We start from the raw sequence: 20,121 nt of genomic DNA, 5'->3' as shown, positions 1-20,121 counted from the left end.
ACACGGGATCGATACACGTGAATTGCTATGCACGATTTTGATATCAGACGAAAATCTTCGGATACCGGGTTAGAAAATGATGAATATCTCCCGTAAATGAATTTTTCTCAAGAAACCAGATGTGGTCTCATACACTTGAAAATACGTGTTGAACAGATATGATGGTCGCTAGAATGCGCTTTGAAAATTGGCCGTGCGCTTTGAACTCAAAATCGGACCAAAACTCTAATTTTATATTGCGTTGGTCCTGTATGGACTACATCGTGTAGTACAGCTGCACTCACTACTAGGCAGTATAAAAGTCGATGACCATTGACCTCAATGGGGTATACAAGCTTATTCACGCACAACCAAGATCCATTATATACCCGGCTATTGTGAGTAGCCTTAGTCATGTCCCTCGACTAATTATTCGTCTCAAAGAGCTTCAAAGGTCTGAACCAAATGGCCAATCGTGGCTGTGGATTCAACCTACCATGGCGATTTCTGCCATGAAGATATAGGGTCGATAACACTGTGGGGGGGGCCGAAACATTTTCGCCATAAATTTTTTTTGCATCAGGCCCCCTACAAGTGCTTGTGAACGGTCCCTAAATTGTCTACAAGCAATACACATGAAGGTTGAATACCCAAATGATTTGATGTGTTTATCATTTAGTGTTCAGGAGCATCCACGGGAATGGGATATAAACTCAATAGAAATAGGTCATGTGGATTGGGGACTTAGCTTTAAAAATCGGCAGTAAACCTAAAACGTTTGTGAAGATTCCAAAACCATAAACTGTCTTCTTTACAATGTTGCAAAAATCATCAAAATCACCGATCTGCTCGTCCCTAGGCTTATCCTCACGAGTGACCAAAAAAATCATGGAGTAATCATGATTGGCGTCGCCAGAGGCGTTGTACGGCAATGATATTGCTTGAATTTTTCGCAAAATGAATGTTTAACTGATTACCACAAACTATACACATTTTGCATATGATTTTTCGACTTGATCAGTCGTACTTTGTAAATGAACTTCTTTTATATCCTGGTCATTTGTCGGGTTGTATATAAATATTTTAAGCACGGATTTTTAATTCTCATTGCACGGATTTTCATCCTCACTGCACGAACGTGCTAGGAGGCACGTTAAAATAGCCCATGAATATGAATGATATAAGTGCGAAACACTCTTGTAAAACCTAATATTATTGATTACTTTTGTATTCATTTTGTATCAAAATTTAACTATTTTCTCTATAATATAATAATAAGGTCGATTCCATTGCAATATATTTGCTGTATTTGTAATTCTATTATGTACCATGTACCATATGTCTTATTGGTTTTATTAAATTGATTGATGATTGATGAATAAAAATTGAATCGAATGGGATTGAATTGAACACCATTATAAATGTTTACCAAATGGTAAACATGTTAACAACACACCTGAAATTAAAATTAATAGTTCACAAATGATTAGCTGATTTCTGACGTATAGGCGATATCCAATTATTCTCCTGTGTCTGGCTGACTCACTTCAAATTTGACTGCAGTTTTGTTGTGTGACAAAACTGAACCATCAATTCGGCATCATACAATTTTATTTACCACAAATACTTCGCTTACAGTTCCTTCTCAAGCGGATCTATGGGCAATCTTTGAATCAATATGAAAACATGGAAAAGGGGTCATTTTAATGGCCAAATCGGTGGTCTTCAACTTGGTCATATGATTGGACTTATGATATTCGGTTTAGTCAGCTATTCAATGCTAATGCTAAGATATAAGGTAAGTTGATAAACTCACAATTAATCACATGACGATAATAACCATACAGTTTTGACCTCCGGAAATAGCTTTTTGCTGCAGAAGTGATAGATGAATACAATTTTTGAATAGATCGCCCTGCACTATACGCAGGTTGCACTCATCACTTGTGTATGTCTGCAATCATTGAATACAATACCGCTCTTTTCAAAGATACTAGTTGCTGTGCAATAATTATGAGCCCCGGCCGGGGGGGACAACATTTCCAAACGGCTCGCCAAAAATCGGTTGCCCCCCCCTCCTCCTCTTGGCCTGCCAAAAGCTTCCTCCCCCTTTCCGTACTGTTTTCCTAAGCCTTTTAGAGCGTTTTATTTAAAAGGCGCCCATGAATGTGTGCCAAAAATCGCTTACCCTAGACTCGCTCGCCAGTCCTACGATACATACCGTACCTAAGGACTGGCTCACGCCATTTTGTCTGTCTATGGAAAATACACACTTAACGGTTTGCGCAGGTCAGTTATTCGAAAATAATTTCATCAAAGGTATATAAAATTGGTACCCACCTTATTGTGCTTGCTAATTCAAGACTCGGTTGAAACAAAATTAAGGATCGAATGCATTTTAGTGTCCAAAAGGCAAAATTATCGTCAAAGTTCTGCTGAATTCTCCACCCTTGCGAAGGGTGCAGAATTGGTATCGGGAATAAAATATCCGATCTTTGCGATCAAAAACACAAAATTACAACTTTGGACGTACTATTGGCAAAAGACATTATTACCAAACAATATAGAATAGAACATTTTATGTCAACTTGTCAAAATATTGAAGAAATGTGCTCCCTAAACTTGTGGCGAGTAGGCAAAATAATTCCCATTCGAACGCATGGGAAACTGAAAGTGCATAACACAGACTAGCTTACCCTCCCACCAGGGTCCATAATTATTGCAGAGCCCCTAATCTTACAGGTGCGAGTGATTAGCATTTCTTTGACATCTATGGTTCAATGCATAGGTATCGCGTGAACGTTGTAGTGCAGGGCGATCTATTCAAAAATTGTATTCATCTATTGCTATGGTAGCCATGGTCGTCACTTGTACAGCGAATTAGTCGCATGAGGTGGGTCGCACATTTTCAAAATTAACAAAATAATAATTTAATTTGTTGATGTTATATAGGTATATATATAGGTATATGTGGCCGTACACCACGAATGAGCCGTAAAGTCGGCAAATTGTATTCTGAGTTTAAGGGATGTAGCTATAGGAACAAAGACCAAACAAACATATTCTTGTTTACGCCGTAATATTGTAGTATTTCAACCATTTTACAACTTCAGCTGTGTAACTTGCAAAAATTCCCGCTAAAAAGTGGTTCTTTGAATTTTTTAAAATACATTAAAAATCGCATTGAACTTTTCGTACTGATTATACTATAATGATTACCTGCCTATAATGTTCTGATCACACTATAGACTGGGATTATATGTGACCCCATTGCCAGGCAATTTGTTCCTATTGTTCCTTGTCTGGAAAAATTCAGGGACCGTGCTTTTAAATAACCCGCCAGAACATAATAAGGCCATTGACCTGTGTAGTGGTCATACGTTGTTCATTCGACCATAAAAGATTTCTAGTCCCTCAGTAACTCATTAAAAATGCGTTGCATCAGGTCAGGGATTCTATTATAATAATTCTAATCCTTTCTTTGAGGTGAATAGATAAAAGAGAGTTCTTGAAAAACAGGTGTGATGTTGTAGATAATATATTATCATCAAAGTTGCTGGCATATAGGACATTTCGTGGAAGTGGCGCTTATTATATATTTCTTGTAAACACAATCTAATGTGGTACTCGCTACATGGAGAAGGTCGGTCTGCAAATGTCCAGTGCATAGCGTCATGTTCAGTATAAATCAATTAAAATACTATAGCTGGATATCAAAAAATCGTGATGTATTCCTTCTTGTTATGGACGATATTAATTTTGATATTATTGTGACAAAATCCATTCCCTTCTCAATTGATTAGGCTCCAGTCTTAGGTTTTCTTTTCTAAAAATAAATCATAGGGCCTAAAGGCAATTAAATATGGGCTAAACCCATATTATTCGGTATGCGGAAAGTTTTCATAGTCATCTATTACCTATACCAGGGTTCCGCAAATAGCGTAAATAAATAAATTCCCATGTTCTCCGTGTAAAGACAGGCTAAAATAGTGCAAAATATTGCACCAAATGGCGTCATTGTAGACCTATTATACCCCGGGGTATATTACTCAACTTAAAAAAACAACAACGATAACTTCACAGGGGGGGGGCACCCCTCCGACTCCCCCGGCCGTGCTAAAGCACCGCGAAAGCTGCTTCGCAGCCATTGAGTGACGCTTTTCAGTCTTTTATTTCATGTGGTTTTCACCCCGATGTGGCATCTATGCGGCGTCTTTAAGCGCGTGCGAGTGTACACCAGCGCTTTGATCGAACGCTAGGGAGTGTAATGAAATTCATACAGTGCTGATGTCACTGCCATATCAGTAGCCTGAATCCTTCTGGCCTCTAATGACGGCGTCTTTTATTTACCCACAATCCGTCACGTTGCCTTATTCACCAACAGCACAACCCGATGACCGTGCGTAGTTGTTGAAAAACTGAAGGATCCAGTCTACCACATCAGGGTGAAAATGGTATAGCTTATCGCAAACCAGCCAAATTTGTATATGTTTGAATAGCTATAGAATACCCGTGAATATAGTGTCAGAAACTCTCACACATCTTGGGATAACCTTGTCATTAATGTGAGACCGAAAGCAACGCCATTTTGGGGATATATTTGAACATTGCGAGGGAAAACATTGCGGTAAAAGTAAGTTAATCATGAAAATCGTTTAATTCTAATAATATCAACCAGTAACGGACACTTAGCCAAGACTATGTGAGAAGTTTGGGGTATGTAAAGCATTTTCTTGTTATAAAAACAAGGAAAAAGCAGTCCAAAATTAAACAACTCGCTATTTAAAGCAAGTACATTTTGAGAAGGCCTACGCTGGTTCTTTTAATTCTAGTTCAAAATCTGTTCATCACCTGCAGTCCGATTTGGTATCTATGGTTTCATAAAAGTATTGGGAACTCTTTTTGATGGTATTTTGGTTTAAAAAAACGATACTGTTAAAAATATCGGTATTTATGCCAGCGACATTTCTATTATGTAAAATGCATTGAAAATTGTCGGCTAAAAAGTGCATAAATTAAAATCGCGAACAGTAATAGCAACAACAACTATCTACATTCCAAGCGGAAACGCTTTTCAAAAACATACCACCTTTTTCGGGCAATCGCTGAAACCGAAATATGAAATTCTAGGCCATCTGTAAAAAAGTGCGTGAGCAGAAATGACCATGAACTTGGGTCACCGAAATAAGTGTTTATATTGTAAAATAATTTTCTTTTGCACAAAACCAAAATATTTTACTCACTTGACGGTTTCGCCTATCATGGTCGATAGGCATCATCAGAATGATGTTGGATGATCCTTACTTCCGGTAGGACATTATCCCGACTGTGAGAGGTGTATTTACAGCCAGGAGAGGATCATACACGTGACTGAGGTAGTGGGCCCCCTCGTCTCTTTCTGGTGTTCATGACATTTCTGGGTCCTCGTCTCCTGAATATAAGAGACAGACATCTGGCATTTCAAAACAAATCACATTACACCTCCTTGAAAATTTTGGCATTGTCCCAATTGATGATATGATACAGACCACGCAGTGCAACAAAATCATATCACTCAATTGGGACAATGCCAAAATTTAGCAAGGAGGATTTGGTTGCAAATGTCCAGATATGTCAAAGAATCTATATGGATCAGGAGACGAGGACCCAATGTCATGAATAGAGACGAGGGGCCCACTATCTCAGTCACGTGTGATCCTCCTGGCTGTAAATACACCTCTACAGTCGGGATAGTCCTACCGGAAGTAAGGATCATTTGAACAATTGGTCACCCTCAGTCACAGTCGGGATAATATCTCCAAAGTGGTTTCTGATGATGCCTATCGACCATGATAGGCGAAACCGTCAAGTGAGTAAAATATTTTGGTTTTGTGCAAAAGAAAATTATTTTACTGTATATCTACAAACCTGATGAATCTATTTAGTGAAGTGTTTATATTGGTGTCAGGCCTTTCATAGTGATACAACAATTAGCCCCCAATAATGGCTTTCATTTGAACCGTTATTTGTTAAACTGCGATTTTTACTTTTTGAGAAATCAATGAATGTATCAAAAACTTTTCGAAAGTCGATTTAAAATGGCCTAACCCGTTAAAATGTACATAAAGGTCGTATTCATAGGTACCTAATTTTGGTGTGACATGTATCTCATTTTGATAGCGCCAGTCAAACACCTTTTAAACCAATCAATAATCATATTGCTGAAGAGGATAATAGCTTCTACCTATGTCTATAGAATTCTGTGTTTGCTTTGGATAAATCTTGTTCAAGTGGTGGGTTACAAAGCATTGTATTTTGTGTAAGTATGTATAACCAACAATTAACAATGAGAAGACATTCATGAAGCTCGTTGACTTGGGGATGATTTGAAATGACCACCAATTATGACTGTTTGATATTTATTACCAGCAATGTGGAAAAAGAGACACACGTAGAACCGAAAAAGGTACCATTTTGTTGAAGGAGCAGAGTTCAACAAACCATAACCCCGCTTCTGGATATCGTTTGAAGTCAAATGATATACCATTTTAAAGCTTATGATATTATTTTCTAAACACGAAATAAAACAAAATTGACCGGGCCGACTTTACGGCTCATTTGTTGTGTACGGTCACATAATACTCCCTCTAATAATGAACACCGTTTTATTAACTTGAAAACTTTGTTTCCTTTTGTGATCATGTTAAATTTTCTAATGCGTTTTCTCAAATTGGACATCTATTACATTATCGTAGCTTTTTTTGCATCGAATTTATCAAATTATTTTCAAATTAACTTTTGTGCACCCGGTATAATCAGATGTTTACTGATGTACAAATGAACATAAATGTATTGTCAGATATGTTTCCGATTATGCTATCTGGTAGGCTATTCTAAATGTGAACTGCAGTGTGGATGAAGGTCCTGCCAGTGGATATGGTTCTAGAAACTGGTGAGAGCGTGGCAAGGCAATGACAAGCTGGAGCGGGTAGCTCTTCTGACTACAAATGGCTTTGGTAGCAATATCTTCGGATATAGTGGGCACAAGCTGGTGTGCATTTTGTAGAGGACCGTTGTTGTAGCAACTTGACGTCTTTGATGGAGAGATGTGATGTTTAGCGTTGTGATTGCTTCTTCTTCACTGATCACGCCTTTGATTCGAAGGACCTTCCTCTGGGTAGAGTCTAGTAATCCTAGTGGTGCTGGTACTCATCCAAGACAGTGAGGCGTATTCCATTACACTGCGATCTTGAGCCTTGTAAACGGTTGCTCTGCCTTTGACATCAAGTGTATTTGCAACTCTCCTCAGAGCGCCCAGCTTCTGCCCTGCTCTGGATGAGACATTGGACATTTGCTTTGTCCAGATCAGCTTGATGGCTACATTTCGATGGCTCGAAGGTCACCATCCATCTGTCTGTCCAGATCCTCATTTTCTCCAGGTATCTGTTCAGGCCAGCAGTAACAGCTTCGGGGTTGTCGCTAGATGTAATTTCATAAAACAAGGTGGAATCATCTGCTTCGAGGTAGAGTTGGTTTTCACACTCATCACCCAGGTCATCACCCATGTCATCAATGAAGACAGAGAACAAAAGTGGGCCCAATATTGACCCCCGGGGATGTGATGCATTGATGGAGGAAGTACTTGATGACTGGCCAGATAGACAACTTTGATGGAACGATCTGTCAGGTAGCTTCTAATCCAGGTGAGCAGCTTGCCGGATACTCTTTTTGCCATGGCAAAGGCCATTATGCCAGACCGTGCGAAATGCTCCTCTGATGCCCAGTGTAATCACGCGCACTTCGTTGCCTCTGTCCAGGGTGTTGGACCCCTCTTTGTTCAGAATGGTGAGGATGACAGCTGTGCTGTGGCATGGCTTAAATCCAAACTGTCTTCTTGATATCATATAAAAACAGGGAAAATCTGTTCCAACTGACCAGCGGGGAACCAAAGGATGGATCCAAAAGGATACAGCAGTGTCACACTAGCAATGGATAAAATTAAAAACAGGGAAAATATGACACAACATCCAATGGGGGGAGGGAGCTGATTGAACAAAGAGCGAACAGGGGTAGGGTATCGAGAGACAAGGGGAGCCAACACAGGAGCCATGAAAACGGCTGCAGGGGAACAGAATAGAGGGAAAATCTGTTCCAACTGACCAGCGGGGAACCAAAGGATGGATCCAAAAGGATACAGCAGTGTCACACTAGCAATGGATAAAATTAAAAACAGGGAAAATATGACACAACATCCAATGGGGGAGTGAGTTGATTGAACAAAGAGCGAACAGGGGTAGGGTAACGAGAGACAAGGGGAGCCAGCACAGGAGCCATGAAAACGGCTGCAGGGGAACAGAATAGAGGGAAAATATGTTCCAACTGACCAGCGGGGAACCAAAGGATGGATCCAAAAGGATACAGCAGTGTCACACTAGCAATGGATAAAATTAAAAACAGGGAAAATATGACACAACATCCAATGGGGGAGTGAGCTGATTGAACAAAGAGCGAACAGGGGTAGGGTATCGAGAGACAAGGGGAGCCAACACAGGAGCCATGAAAACGGCTGCAGGGGAACAGAATAGAGGGAAAATCTGTTCCAACTGACCAGCGGGGAACCAAAGGATGGATCCAAAAGGATACAGCAGTGTCACACTAGCAATGGATAAAATTAAAAACAGGGAAAATATGACACAACATCCAATGGGGGAGTGAGTTGATTGAACCAAGAGCGAACAGGGGTAGGGTAACGAGAGACAAGGGGAGCCAGCACAGGAGCCATGAAAACGGCTGCAAGGGAACAGAATAGAGGGAAAATCTGTTCCAACTGACCAGCGGGGAACCAAAGGATGGATCCAAAAGGATACAGCAGTGTCACACTAGCAATGGATAAAATTAATAACAGGGAAAATATGACACAACATCCAATGGGGGAGTGAGTTGATTGAACCAAGAGCGAACAGGGGTAGGATAACGAGAGACAAGGGGAGCCAGATATCAGTTAGTTTCCAGCTTGATATCAGTTAGTTTCCAGCATTGAACAAGGGGGAAGAAGAGATCAAGATGTCTCACGGGGAAGCTCCTCCTGTTCCCTTTCTCATCCTTTTGGCTAAACCACCTCGTTGTCGTTGTAGATTTTCCATACCACTCAATGTTTTTATATTTTCTTTGTTTTCTGCAGGTGTTTAGCCATTTAGCAATAGCTACAAGCTTTCATAATCAATCTCATCACCGAGGATTTGTAGCTCCAGCAATTGCATATAGACATTATGGTGACGAATATAAAACCCCTAAACCACAGATTTTAACAAAATCACCCGACATCAGAAAAGTGGACATTTCACTTGATTTTCCTACCAGCCCCAAATTTACAAATTACTTTGTCAAATCTAACAAGCCTTACAATTTATGCGATACTCTTGAAGTGTCCATTGAAGCTAGAAACACCAAAAACGAAAGCAAATTGTATGGTGGTGATTTCTTCTACGTTTGGATTCATAGTGATGAATTACATGCGAGTGCTGCAGCTGATGAAATAATTGATCATTTCAATGGCACTTACACTGCAAAGTTCCGCCTTCACTGGACTGGACAGGTGAAGATCACTATCATGCTTATCCATTCCGCAGAGGCTATTGATGTCCTGAAACGTATACGGGAGCAGTTTCCCGCCAGAATTAGTTACCGAGGAGAATTTAAAACAGAAGGACAAACGCCATGGGTCAGTACACCCTGCCACATAACAACTGATTTCTATATTGACCCCAAAGATAAATATGAGAACATGACATTTTGTAATTTTACCGATGAAAAGACTGGTTTCCCTTGGTTTTGTGTCAAACCAAAATTGTTGTCGTGTGACAGATACGTTACACATACAAGCACTTGGGATGAGGAATATATAGGCGATTTGATATCGGATAAGGAAATACGGCTTTACACGAGGTTAGTGTGTTTTGGTTCCTTCCTACTTTATGAGAGTCGCAAGCAGACATGTACCCTCAGAATTTATTGCGGAGAGCTAAAAAGTGGACCTTTTTCCTTCACAAAACGGTGGCTTTTTACACCCCTGACTACCCTGGCTCTTCATGTGTCATAAGAGCTTTAATTTGTTTCAAAGGGACGAACCACAGATTACATCAGCTCAATATAATCCGTATGGCTAAAATACAGAAAATACGATAGGTTGAATTTAATCGCGTTGCAATAGCAAGTTTGCGCAATAGTTGGCGAAAAGTTACGATACTTATTAGACAAAAGGCCACTTTTCTAGGTATTGTTGACATGGTGCCTTTGGGAAAGAAAGGTACCAAGACCTAACTTTTGAGACGGTTTGTATAATTATTTGAAGGTCCAAAATTAACCATAAGGCATGCTATTTTGAATTCATTTGTCAAGACCAAAATAATGAAAAACATTTTTCACCTGACAGTTTCACCAGACTTCTGGCTTTCTCAAACATTGATGTTATTGATCCATCTGCTTGACCGGATTTTTTAAAATTTATTTTCTTAACGGATGTTTTGATTTTCCCGGAAGTGATATACTCCTGTCTCCAACGATGATCCCGTCGCGACACCGAACTTCTGCTTGTAAATGACTCTGAATTGAAAGAAAGTTGTTGTGAGGACGAAGCTCACAAAGTCCATGACGTCCTCGACTCGAGCAATGTTCTGTTTTTAAGATTTTGGTCGCGACAAAGATGATCATTTCAAGCATGTTGGTGACCGCACAGTGTCATCGCCCCGATATCTTCATGGCAGAGAGACGCAAAATGGGCCGAGGGACATCCGACTAAGGCTATATTGACAATAGCCTGGTGACTGACATCTGTAGTTGTCAGTGAGCATGGTATACGTTATGACGTCATCTGCTTTTAGACTGCCTCCACCAATGGCCTACGCCGCGCTATAGTAGCGTGTATCTTCCGTGACCCGAGTGTTTACGAATGAGGGCAGCTGTCATTTTTTTGTTCGACACATATAAAATCAGAATTTTTGTCAGTTTTTGAGTTTCTCAATACGCAAGCTAACGACTATCATATTCTTTCAATACATATATTCAAGTGCATGCCATGAAATTGGCTTCTTTAGAATAAAAAAATTACGGGAGATATTCATCATTTTCTACCCCGGTATCCAAAGATTTATCGTCTGAATATCAAATCGTGCATAGCACATACACGTGTATCGATCCCGGGTATTGCTTTTAGTTTTTCTGCTGTACAATGTAATTATTTACCAGGCGATATCGGTGTGGACCGGGGAGTTGGTGAACAAAGATAATATGTCTGACACAAAACTCCTAAATATAGAGCGAAATGTTGGGAATTGTAGATATGGTGGATGGAAGTGCCCACAATTGGGCCACAATTTCTGCCGGCAATACACGAGAGGTGTTGTAACCTATAGGACTGCTTGTATACTATAATCAACTGTTGACCTGAGGTGATTGTCTGGTTTGCGATTCTTAGAGATGGCATACAGATGGGGCCACATCTCCCGATGGTCTAAGCAGATCATTATTGACTTCATCACGTAACTTGCTTAGACAACACCATAAACAGAGACGTACGTGGGCACATTCTTTTTGAGTCACACATTATTTTGATCCTCAAGATAGACCAACGCTGGAGCAGGAGTATACCATTTCCGGAAAAATCCAAACATCCGGTCAAGGTTCCCGCTCCAAGCAAAAAAAAAAGGACTCAATATTAATATCATCAACACTTTGAGAGAATTCATAGGCAAAAGTTTCTGGCGAAACTATCAGCAGAAAAACGTAAGATTTTCACTTGGTATTGACAAATGAATTCAAAATAGATTACTGGTGAACCAATCACACAAGGCGCGCTGTTTGGACATCAGACGTAAACTGACTGCCCGGCCCCCAACTCTACACAAAAGTTGACAACCATGAGAGTTACCAAATCTTTCAAAGGCCTTCTTAGCAATGATTTTTCATCAAATTTACCCCCCTTTTTCATGCAAAATCGAGGACAAAATTTGGCCAAAAACAACCCTTTTTTTGTAGTTTTTAATGACCAGAATTTCACACACCCCTTTTCAATGATTAGAATTTCAAACAACCCTTATCAATGACACTAAATATTGACATAAAATTTTGTATTTTCTCAAGTACCCCTTTTATCCAAATTTCGCGGACAGTGCAAATTAATTACCCCTATGTTGCTGATTTCACTGTCAAATTTAACGGACAGTGCAAATTAAATACCCCTATTTTGCCAATTTCGCGGTCCTTGCTACTGGTAAAAAAATAACACCTTTTCTGCACAATTTGGTATGGTTGTCAACTTTTGTTGTCAACTGACTGTCATTCTATCCCGGGATTCTATCCCAGCAAACACAAAACGTTTTCGACATCATTCGCAAAAGGTTATAAAAGGTTGTCAGAAAACGTTTAAATGTCGGGTTATATAAAGGGTACATTAATGGTATAAAACGTTTTCATAACATTAAATAACATTTGCTGGTAATTTACTGCACAGCAAACACAAATGTTTTACAGAAAACATTTAAATGTCGGGTTATATAAAGGGTATAAAAACGTTTTAATAACATTCCAAAAACATTTTGGAAACTTGGTACAATTCATTCTAAACAGAATGTTGTTTTGGGGTTGAAAAAATATTTTGCAAAAAATGTTTGCCCAAAATATTTACAATAACGTTTTAAAAATATTTTCATGACCTTTATATAACCCGACATTTAAATGTTATTAAAACGTTTTGTAAAAAACATTTTAAGAACATTTCTGTGTTTTCTAGGTGCAAATATTTTAACATAATGTTATTTAAGTGTTGACAAAATATTTGGCCAAAATCGTTTGCAAAAATAGTTTACAATGACATTTCGAAAACATTTTAAAAATATTGTTGCAGTGGGTTTTCATACAAAACGTTTAAAACGATTTCATGACCTTTATATAACCCGGCATTTTACTGTTATTAAAACGTTTTTACCTAAACAAAAACCCAAAATATAACTTATTTAAAACGTTTTAAAAACGTTTTTGTGTTTGCTGGGATCTTTGATTTTAGTGACGCTGCAAAATCCTTGATCGAAAGTCAAATCTTAATCTTATTCGTCCTAATCAAGGTTTAGGCTTCTGATGAAGGTAACATCTTAACTAAACATTTTGTGTCGAAGTTAGAAATTGAAATGTTTTGGTACTATTGACTTGAAAAACAGTTGTCACATCTCATACATAATTATATTTGTCTACACAGCCCGGAAGTAGTGACCTCAACAGCCATTCCCATATATGTGGTGCCATCCAACATGTCCAATAGTAAGCAACTTTACTTTAAATTGATCTAACTAAATATCTCGTTAGTTGTTGTTTTTTCAAAGCTATTGTCTTTGCACATTTAAAGTGTTTACATCTGTTGCAACTTACGCCCCCTGATTACGCTTAATTATAATCGGTCCAATGCGTTGTGTTTGGGGAATGGGGAAAGCAATTTTGTGTAGTTGTCCCGGCGTCGTTGTAATATAAATCTGTCTCCCATGGACTGTTTGATAGAGCTCCAAGGTTAAACGGTAGCGTTTTTTAAAAATTCAGTTTACATCATTTATATCAGTTGAAAATGGTATTGCTTAAAGGCCAATATTGGAATGTCATCTTTCCCTGGGTAAGATATGACACCAGGCCAGCCCATGGCCAGAGGGTAACATGAGTATGTTTGTTTCACCTTGAAGGCAAGGATAGTCTTGCAAATATGGGCCAACTTTCCCCTATCCCTAGGCCGTCTAATATGCCATGAATTAGTTGGACTACAACTGGTATCTACTGGTCAATTTATACTCCTATTTCCACATCTGTTATTTTTATGTGCTCCTTTAAAAATAGAAACCGAAATGGTAACTTGAGTTTTATTCCTTATTTTAACCAACCCTGTTGCATCCCATGTAGTACCATTTTACACCTCTCCACTGCAATATAATGCCTTGTATTTCATATATCCGGGATAAATATTTCTTTGTTTACAATGCTAATGTTACAATTGTTTTAAAGAAGTAAATGTTATCCAAGCTGTTATTTCAAGCTATTTCAGAACATCACACAAAAGCTCCCATAATTATGGCCTTTAAATTTCAAAATTACAAAATAACTGCTCTGGTTAATGCTCCCATTAAAGTTACCATTATTTCCACCATTATTCTGTTACTTATCATGATGAACAATCGGAACAATAGACGTGAATCCCGGGGGATGGGGGTAAATCGCCCAATATTTTGATAGGGGGCAGGTCCATACAGTCACTCCCCCCTTGACCCGTGTATGTGGGTTTCTGACAAAATTAACCTTATATTTGGCCATTTTACCGCGCGAATTTGTTCCACTTTTGCATCATATTTCACCATTTTAGCTTCAATATGGCAAACTTTTTCGCGCGCTCCAGAAACTAAATTATGTTGCCAAAAGGTTTTAGATTCACTTTAATTCAAGTAATTTTTTTCCAACTCTATTGCCCAGTGTCAAAAAAGAAATCTACGCCACAGTTGTTGCTAATTATGTCAGGCGGATTTATCCGCCTGATATACTGTGAAGCTCCTAAATCTTCTTTCTTCTTTAGTAGAACCAAAAATTGCTACTAGTGCCAGACGCTTGGACCAATTTTGACCAAACTTGGCCACAAGAAGCACTGACCCAAGCTTAATATAACTTCTACACAGATAGGGGTCAAAGGTCATGTAAGGGTTATTAGGGGTCATTTTGTGAAAATCTTAAAAATGCTACTTCTCCTTTAAATGACATGCTATGACCACCAAACATGGTCAGCAAGAACCGCTGGCCCAAGCTTCAAATAAGTTGTACCACAGATTGGGGTCAAAGTTCATGTAAGGCTTAATAGGGTCATTTTGTGAAAATATTTGCATGAAATGTAATGAAGCAGCTATCATTAGAGGCAGAAATTTGGCAGATACCTTGTGCAGGGAAACAGCTATTTGATAACAAGAGATAAGCATATAGTTTCGTTGCATGCTTGGGCATGTCTACTGGTGTGGTTTGAAGTTTCCAGGAAAATTAACAGTAAATATTGTGCTGCTATTTTGATAATAAGAGATAAGAGTTGTTAGGTTTGGAAATTATGCTATCCCATGATGCATTTATGAAAATACACACTAAAGGTTTGGAAATGATGCTATCCCATGATGCATTTATGAAAATACACACTAAAGGTATGTGATAAATGCTATTTACATGTAGTTGCTTGTGCGGTGGGGATGGTGGTCAAATTATATTCCTTCCCATGATGCATTTATGAAAATCAATACATACACACTAAGGCTATATGGTAAATGCTATATAGCAATAATGGTGAATACCAGTACTCAGGTGGGTGGGTGGGTGGGTGGGGGGCAAATTTTGAAATATGTCCGATTGGGCTAAAACTTATATATAATAATCATAAGGGGATCATGAAACATCAGCTATGGTCATCCAAGGTCAAAAGTTACAGCTGCTCCGATGGGGCAGTAACTCTGGGAAAATGATCCCTGACACTTGGGGAGTATGAAACCGCAAAAGTCATGTGAGGTCAAAGGTCAGGTCAAATTTAAAGTTGCTCCGATAGTGCTGTAACTTCGGGAAAATGATCCCTGACAATTGGGGAGTATGAAACCACAAAGGTCATGTGAGGTCAAAGGTCAGGTCAAATTTAAAGTTGCTCCGATCGGGCTGTAACTTGGAAAAAATGATCCCTGACAATTGGGGAGTATGAAACCGCAAAGGTCATGTGAGGTCAAAGGTCAGGTCAAATTTAAAGTTTCTCCGATAGGGCTGTAACTTCTGGGAAATGATCCCTGACAATTGGGGAGTATGAAACCACAAAGGTCATGCGAGGTCAAAGGTCAGGTCAAATTTAAAGTTGCTTCGATTGGGCTGTAACTCTGGGTAAATGATCTCTGACACTTGAGGAGTATAATACCGCAAAGGTCAACTGAGATCAAAGGTCAGGTCAAATTTAAAGTTGCTCCGATTGGCCTGTAACTCAGGGAAACCAATCTCTGACACGTCATGAGTATAAAACTAAAAAGGTCATGCGAGGTCAAAGGTCAGGTCAAATTTAAAGTTGCTCCGATTGGGCTGTAACTTGGGGAAAATGATCCCGGACACTTGGGGAGTATGAAACCATAAAGGTCATCTGAGGTCAAAGGTCAGGTCAAATTAAATATTGCTCCGATCAGGCTTTAAAAACTTGCGGAAATGATCCCTGACACTTGGAGAGTATAAAACCATAAAGGTCATCCAAGGTTACAGGACAGGAAAGGTCAAATGAGGTCAAATGTTAAAATAGGCCCGATTGGGCTTAAATGTGATGCAAATTACCCTTTATTTGAGAAAGCATGAGTAGTCAACTCACGTTTACCCGAGGTCAAAGGTCAAATGAGGTCAATCAGAAGTCATCGCCTGACATTCGTGGCTCGTGAGCCACAGTAGCTCTAGTTGACATTATTGACATTTCAGACGCTGCCGTTTCAAAATGCGTGGTAAAGGAGCTTCAAGCATGTGTTTTGGGAGCTACTGAAACCAGACCTGACGACAGTGTTGCCGGATTTTATTTCAAAGACATGTGGCATTCCTTAGTTTGCCACAATAGAGACTTCACACTACCAGAAGTAACCAAATGTTTACAAAATCAAACCCTCTATTTTCTAGGTGATTCAACTATTCGTCAATGGTATGAATATTTTGTTCGATTTATTTTAAAAGACACTATAGTTGAAAAACTGGCCGCAATGCCTGGTTTTGGACCGAATTTTGCTACAGATGAGGCGCATGACATTCATCTTAAATATATATTCCATGGATATCCAATTCGAGAAAACAAAGCTGTGGTGAAAGATATTAAATACATGCCAAATACAATTGATGATATTGTCCAAGAAAATAAGGTAGTAGTTATGATTACCATCTGGGCTCATTTTGCAGGTACAAACCTCACTTACTACAGAAATCGTTTATATAAAATAAGAGATTCCATTCAACGCTTAAAATCAAGATATCCTAGCACGCGTGTTCTCATCAAGTCTGCGAACACGCAAGGAAATGTAAGAAGTAGAAATGCGGCACCTTGGTATTTTTGGGTCTTGGATCAAGTAATGCGAGAAATCATATCTGGTATAGAAAATGTGACAATTATTGACGTTTGGGACATGACGATAGGCCATCATAGTGGCTATAATATACATCCACAGATAGGTGTCATTGCGCAAGAAATAAATATGCTACTTTCTTTTTTGTGCTCTTAATCAATTTTCATAGGCAAAAAGGTGAAAGTTAAGTACATATAATTTATGTATCATTTTGACCTAAAATAAAACCTAACATCAAGGTATATCTGGTTTAAAAAAAATCATATTACGAGTTAGACCATGTCATAGTCGACTTTCGATAAATAAAAATATATTATTAATATCATCAGGAGTATTTATGAATATTATCAATCATCCAGGTAGATCAAATAGTTGTACTAAATTATAATTCTATTCAACTGGACTTACTATTTATGATGGCTACTACCACGTCATATCCATGACGCATCATCAGGCCGACTGATCTTGAATTGGCTCTGTATTCTTGACCTGTGACGTCACGATGGTAGATGTGACGTCACACGAGAGTCGTGGAGGGATTTTCCTGATGGTCGGTTCGTAACTCTTGGTGAAAGGAAGCTTTACACGCTGATAATACGCTAGGTCAACGAACTAACCTGAACGTGGACCAAATTTGTTCGCTTTTAGAATTGTGCCTCAATTCAACTTACTTCGTATATGAAGGGAAATTTTACAAACAAAATCATGGATGTGCGATGGGGTCCCCCGTTTCCCCAATTGTCGCGAACCTTTACATGGAACGCTTTAAACAGACTGCACTAGACTCTTACAGTGGTATTTCACCGTCACATTGGTTCCGTTATGTCGACGACACTCTCGTTAAGATCAAAAAGACTCTGAACTAGACCTGTTTTTTGATCACATTAACTCTGTTGACAGTAACATTAAAGGAGTATTTCGTGATCCTAGCATCCTCTATTTATGTCATTTTTCATTAGATATCCACGAAAAAACCTATTCCCAAAATTTCAGTTGATTCCGATTTTGCGTTCGCGAGTTATGCATGATTATGTGTATTACACTGCGCCATAGACAATGTGTTGTAATTTCGTTCTGGTGCACCAGAACGAAATTCAAATTTCACGATATCTTTGCTAAACGAATTAATCTGCAAGAAATATTTTGTACATAAACATTATGTAGCCAGAGGTTTCCAGTGATATAAAAATCTCAACTTTTTTGAGAAAAGTGGGGGATGAGGCTGTGGATCACGAAATGCCCTTTTAAGTTCACCCAAAAAGGTGCGGACAATAATCAGTTACCCTTTTTGGATTGATTGGCACACTCTCAACATCAGTATACAGAAAAGCCACACATACGGACCAATACTTACTGTTTGATTCCCATCATCCCCTTATCCACATTATTATGTTTCGATGGATCCAAGTTGTGATAATATTGGATCCAAAACATAATAATGATAAAATTGATGCTTTACGCCCAATATTTATTGGTCTCGCTATGAGTTGTAAATATTGACTCGACTACGTCTCGTCCAATATTTTAAAACTCATAGCTCGACCAATAAATATGGGCTCAACCGATCCAATTTTATATCAAACTCGGTGTGATCAAAACGCTCTTTCCCCGTGCAGAAACCATCCTGTCAACGGAAGAAGCCAAAGCTGGTGAACGCGTGCATCTGAAGTCGGCCTTAGGTACCTGTGGGTACAAGGACTGGACGTTCCAAAAGGCTTTGAAACCGCAAAAGGACCAAACATCGTCCAGACAATCTTCTACCACCTCTTCGAGCACCCGCAGGTTCGGAATTACCATCCCTTATGTCTCAGATGTTTCTGAGACGCTAAAGAGGATCTTCGGACAGCACCAGATCCCTGTCTCATTAAAACCCTACAACACTCTGAGACAGAAGTTAGTCCATCCCAAGGACAAGATCCCTCAACGCAAACAAAGCAACATTGTTTATGCGATTAGCTGCCAGGATTCGGACTGGGAGGACTACTACATAGGAGAGACAAAACAACCTCTCCACAAGCGTATGTACCAACATCGTCGCCCCAGTTCAACAGGGCTTAACGACTCTGCGGTATACACGCACCTCAAAGCGGCCAAACACAACTTTGAGGACAAGGACGTTATTGTGCTTGATAAAGAACATAGGTGGTACGAAAGAGAGGTGAAAGAAGCTATTATGTTCGCAGGGAGGAGCCAACTTTGAATCGCGGAAGGGGACTACGCCACAACTTGTCCAAGAGTTACGAACCGACCATCAGGAAAATCCCTCGACGACACTCGTGTGACGTCACATCTACCATCGTGACGTCACAGGTCAAGAATACAGAGCCAATTCAAGATCAGTCGGCCTGATGATGCGTCATGGATATGACGTGATACCGTAGCCATCATAAATAGTAAGTCCAGTTGATTAGAATTATAATTTAGTACAACTAATATCATCAGGACATTCCTCGTATTAGGAATGTAATTTGATGTGTCTGATGTGCTCTCATATCCTACAAAAACACTGTGCAAACGTCGCTATCCGATTCCTTAGTAAGGGTGGTCTTAACCCTGGAATTATGGAGACTTTCGGGCTTTCAAAATAATGTTGGTCTAAAATTTATATAAAAGTATACATATTCAGAATGGCAAAGACACTTGTTGAATTCATCTGTGAGGTCAAATTTGGGGGGAAAATGCTCATTTGTGGAGAAAATCCCAACATTTTTTGGACAACGTAACAAACAAATCTTTGGGTAAAAAAATGTTTTTATTAATTTTCAAAAACTAGATAGAAATATCTAGGACCCGGTTTTTAAAAAAAATTTTGACTAACTTCAACCAAAATCAAAATTCATTAAAATAAAAAACGGGTGCTAGATATTTTTATCTCGTTTTTAAAAATTAATCTTTTTTTTTTACCCAAGAATTGTTTTCTTACGTTGTCTAAAAAAAATTGGGCCAAAAAAACCCACCGCATTAAGCATTTTTTGCCCAAATTTGACCTCACAGATGAATTCATCAAGTCTTTGCCATTCTAAAAATATATGTATACATC

At 39.0% G+C, this 20,121-nt stretch overlaps 1 protein-coding gene across 2 annotated transcripts; it reads left to right on the top strand.

Moving 5' to 3' along the window:
- Positions 1-1,501: 1,501 nt before the first annotated feature.
- Positions 1,502-17,326, top strand: LOC140150994 (NXPE family member 3-like). 2 transcript variants are annotated; one of them, XM_072173181.1, is made up of 4 exons: positions 1,502-1,777; positions 9,140-9,679; positions 13,208-13,269; positions 16,453-17,326. In XM_072173181.1, coding segments are annotated over exons 1-4 (723 nt in total). In that variant the 5' UTR covers positions 1,502-1,657; the 3' UTR covers positions 16,454-17,326. The 2 variants fall into 2 exon arrangements, with proteins under 2 accessions (XP_072029282.1, XP_072029281.1); XM_072173180.1 differs by having other exon boundaries at positions 1,504-1,777; positions 9,140-9,903; positions 16,453-17,321.
- The last annotated feature ends 2,795 nt before the right edge of the window (positions 17,327-20,121 follow it).

Source organism: Amphiura filiformis, chromosome 4 (assembly GCF_039555335.1).
Source record: "Amphiura filiformis chromosome 4, Afil_fr2py, whole genome shotgun sequence".
Taxonomy (NCBI): Eukaryota; Metazoa; Echinodermata; class Ophiuroidea; order Amphilepidida; family Amphiuridae; genus Amphiura; species Amphiura filiformis.
The sequence above is the reverse complement of the archived record's forward strand: the minus strand, read 5'-3'. Positions and strand labels throughout refer to the sequence as shown.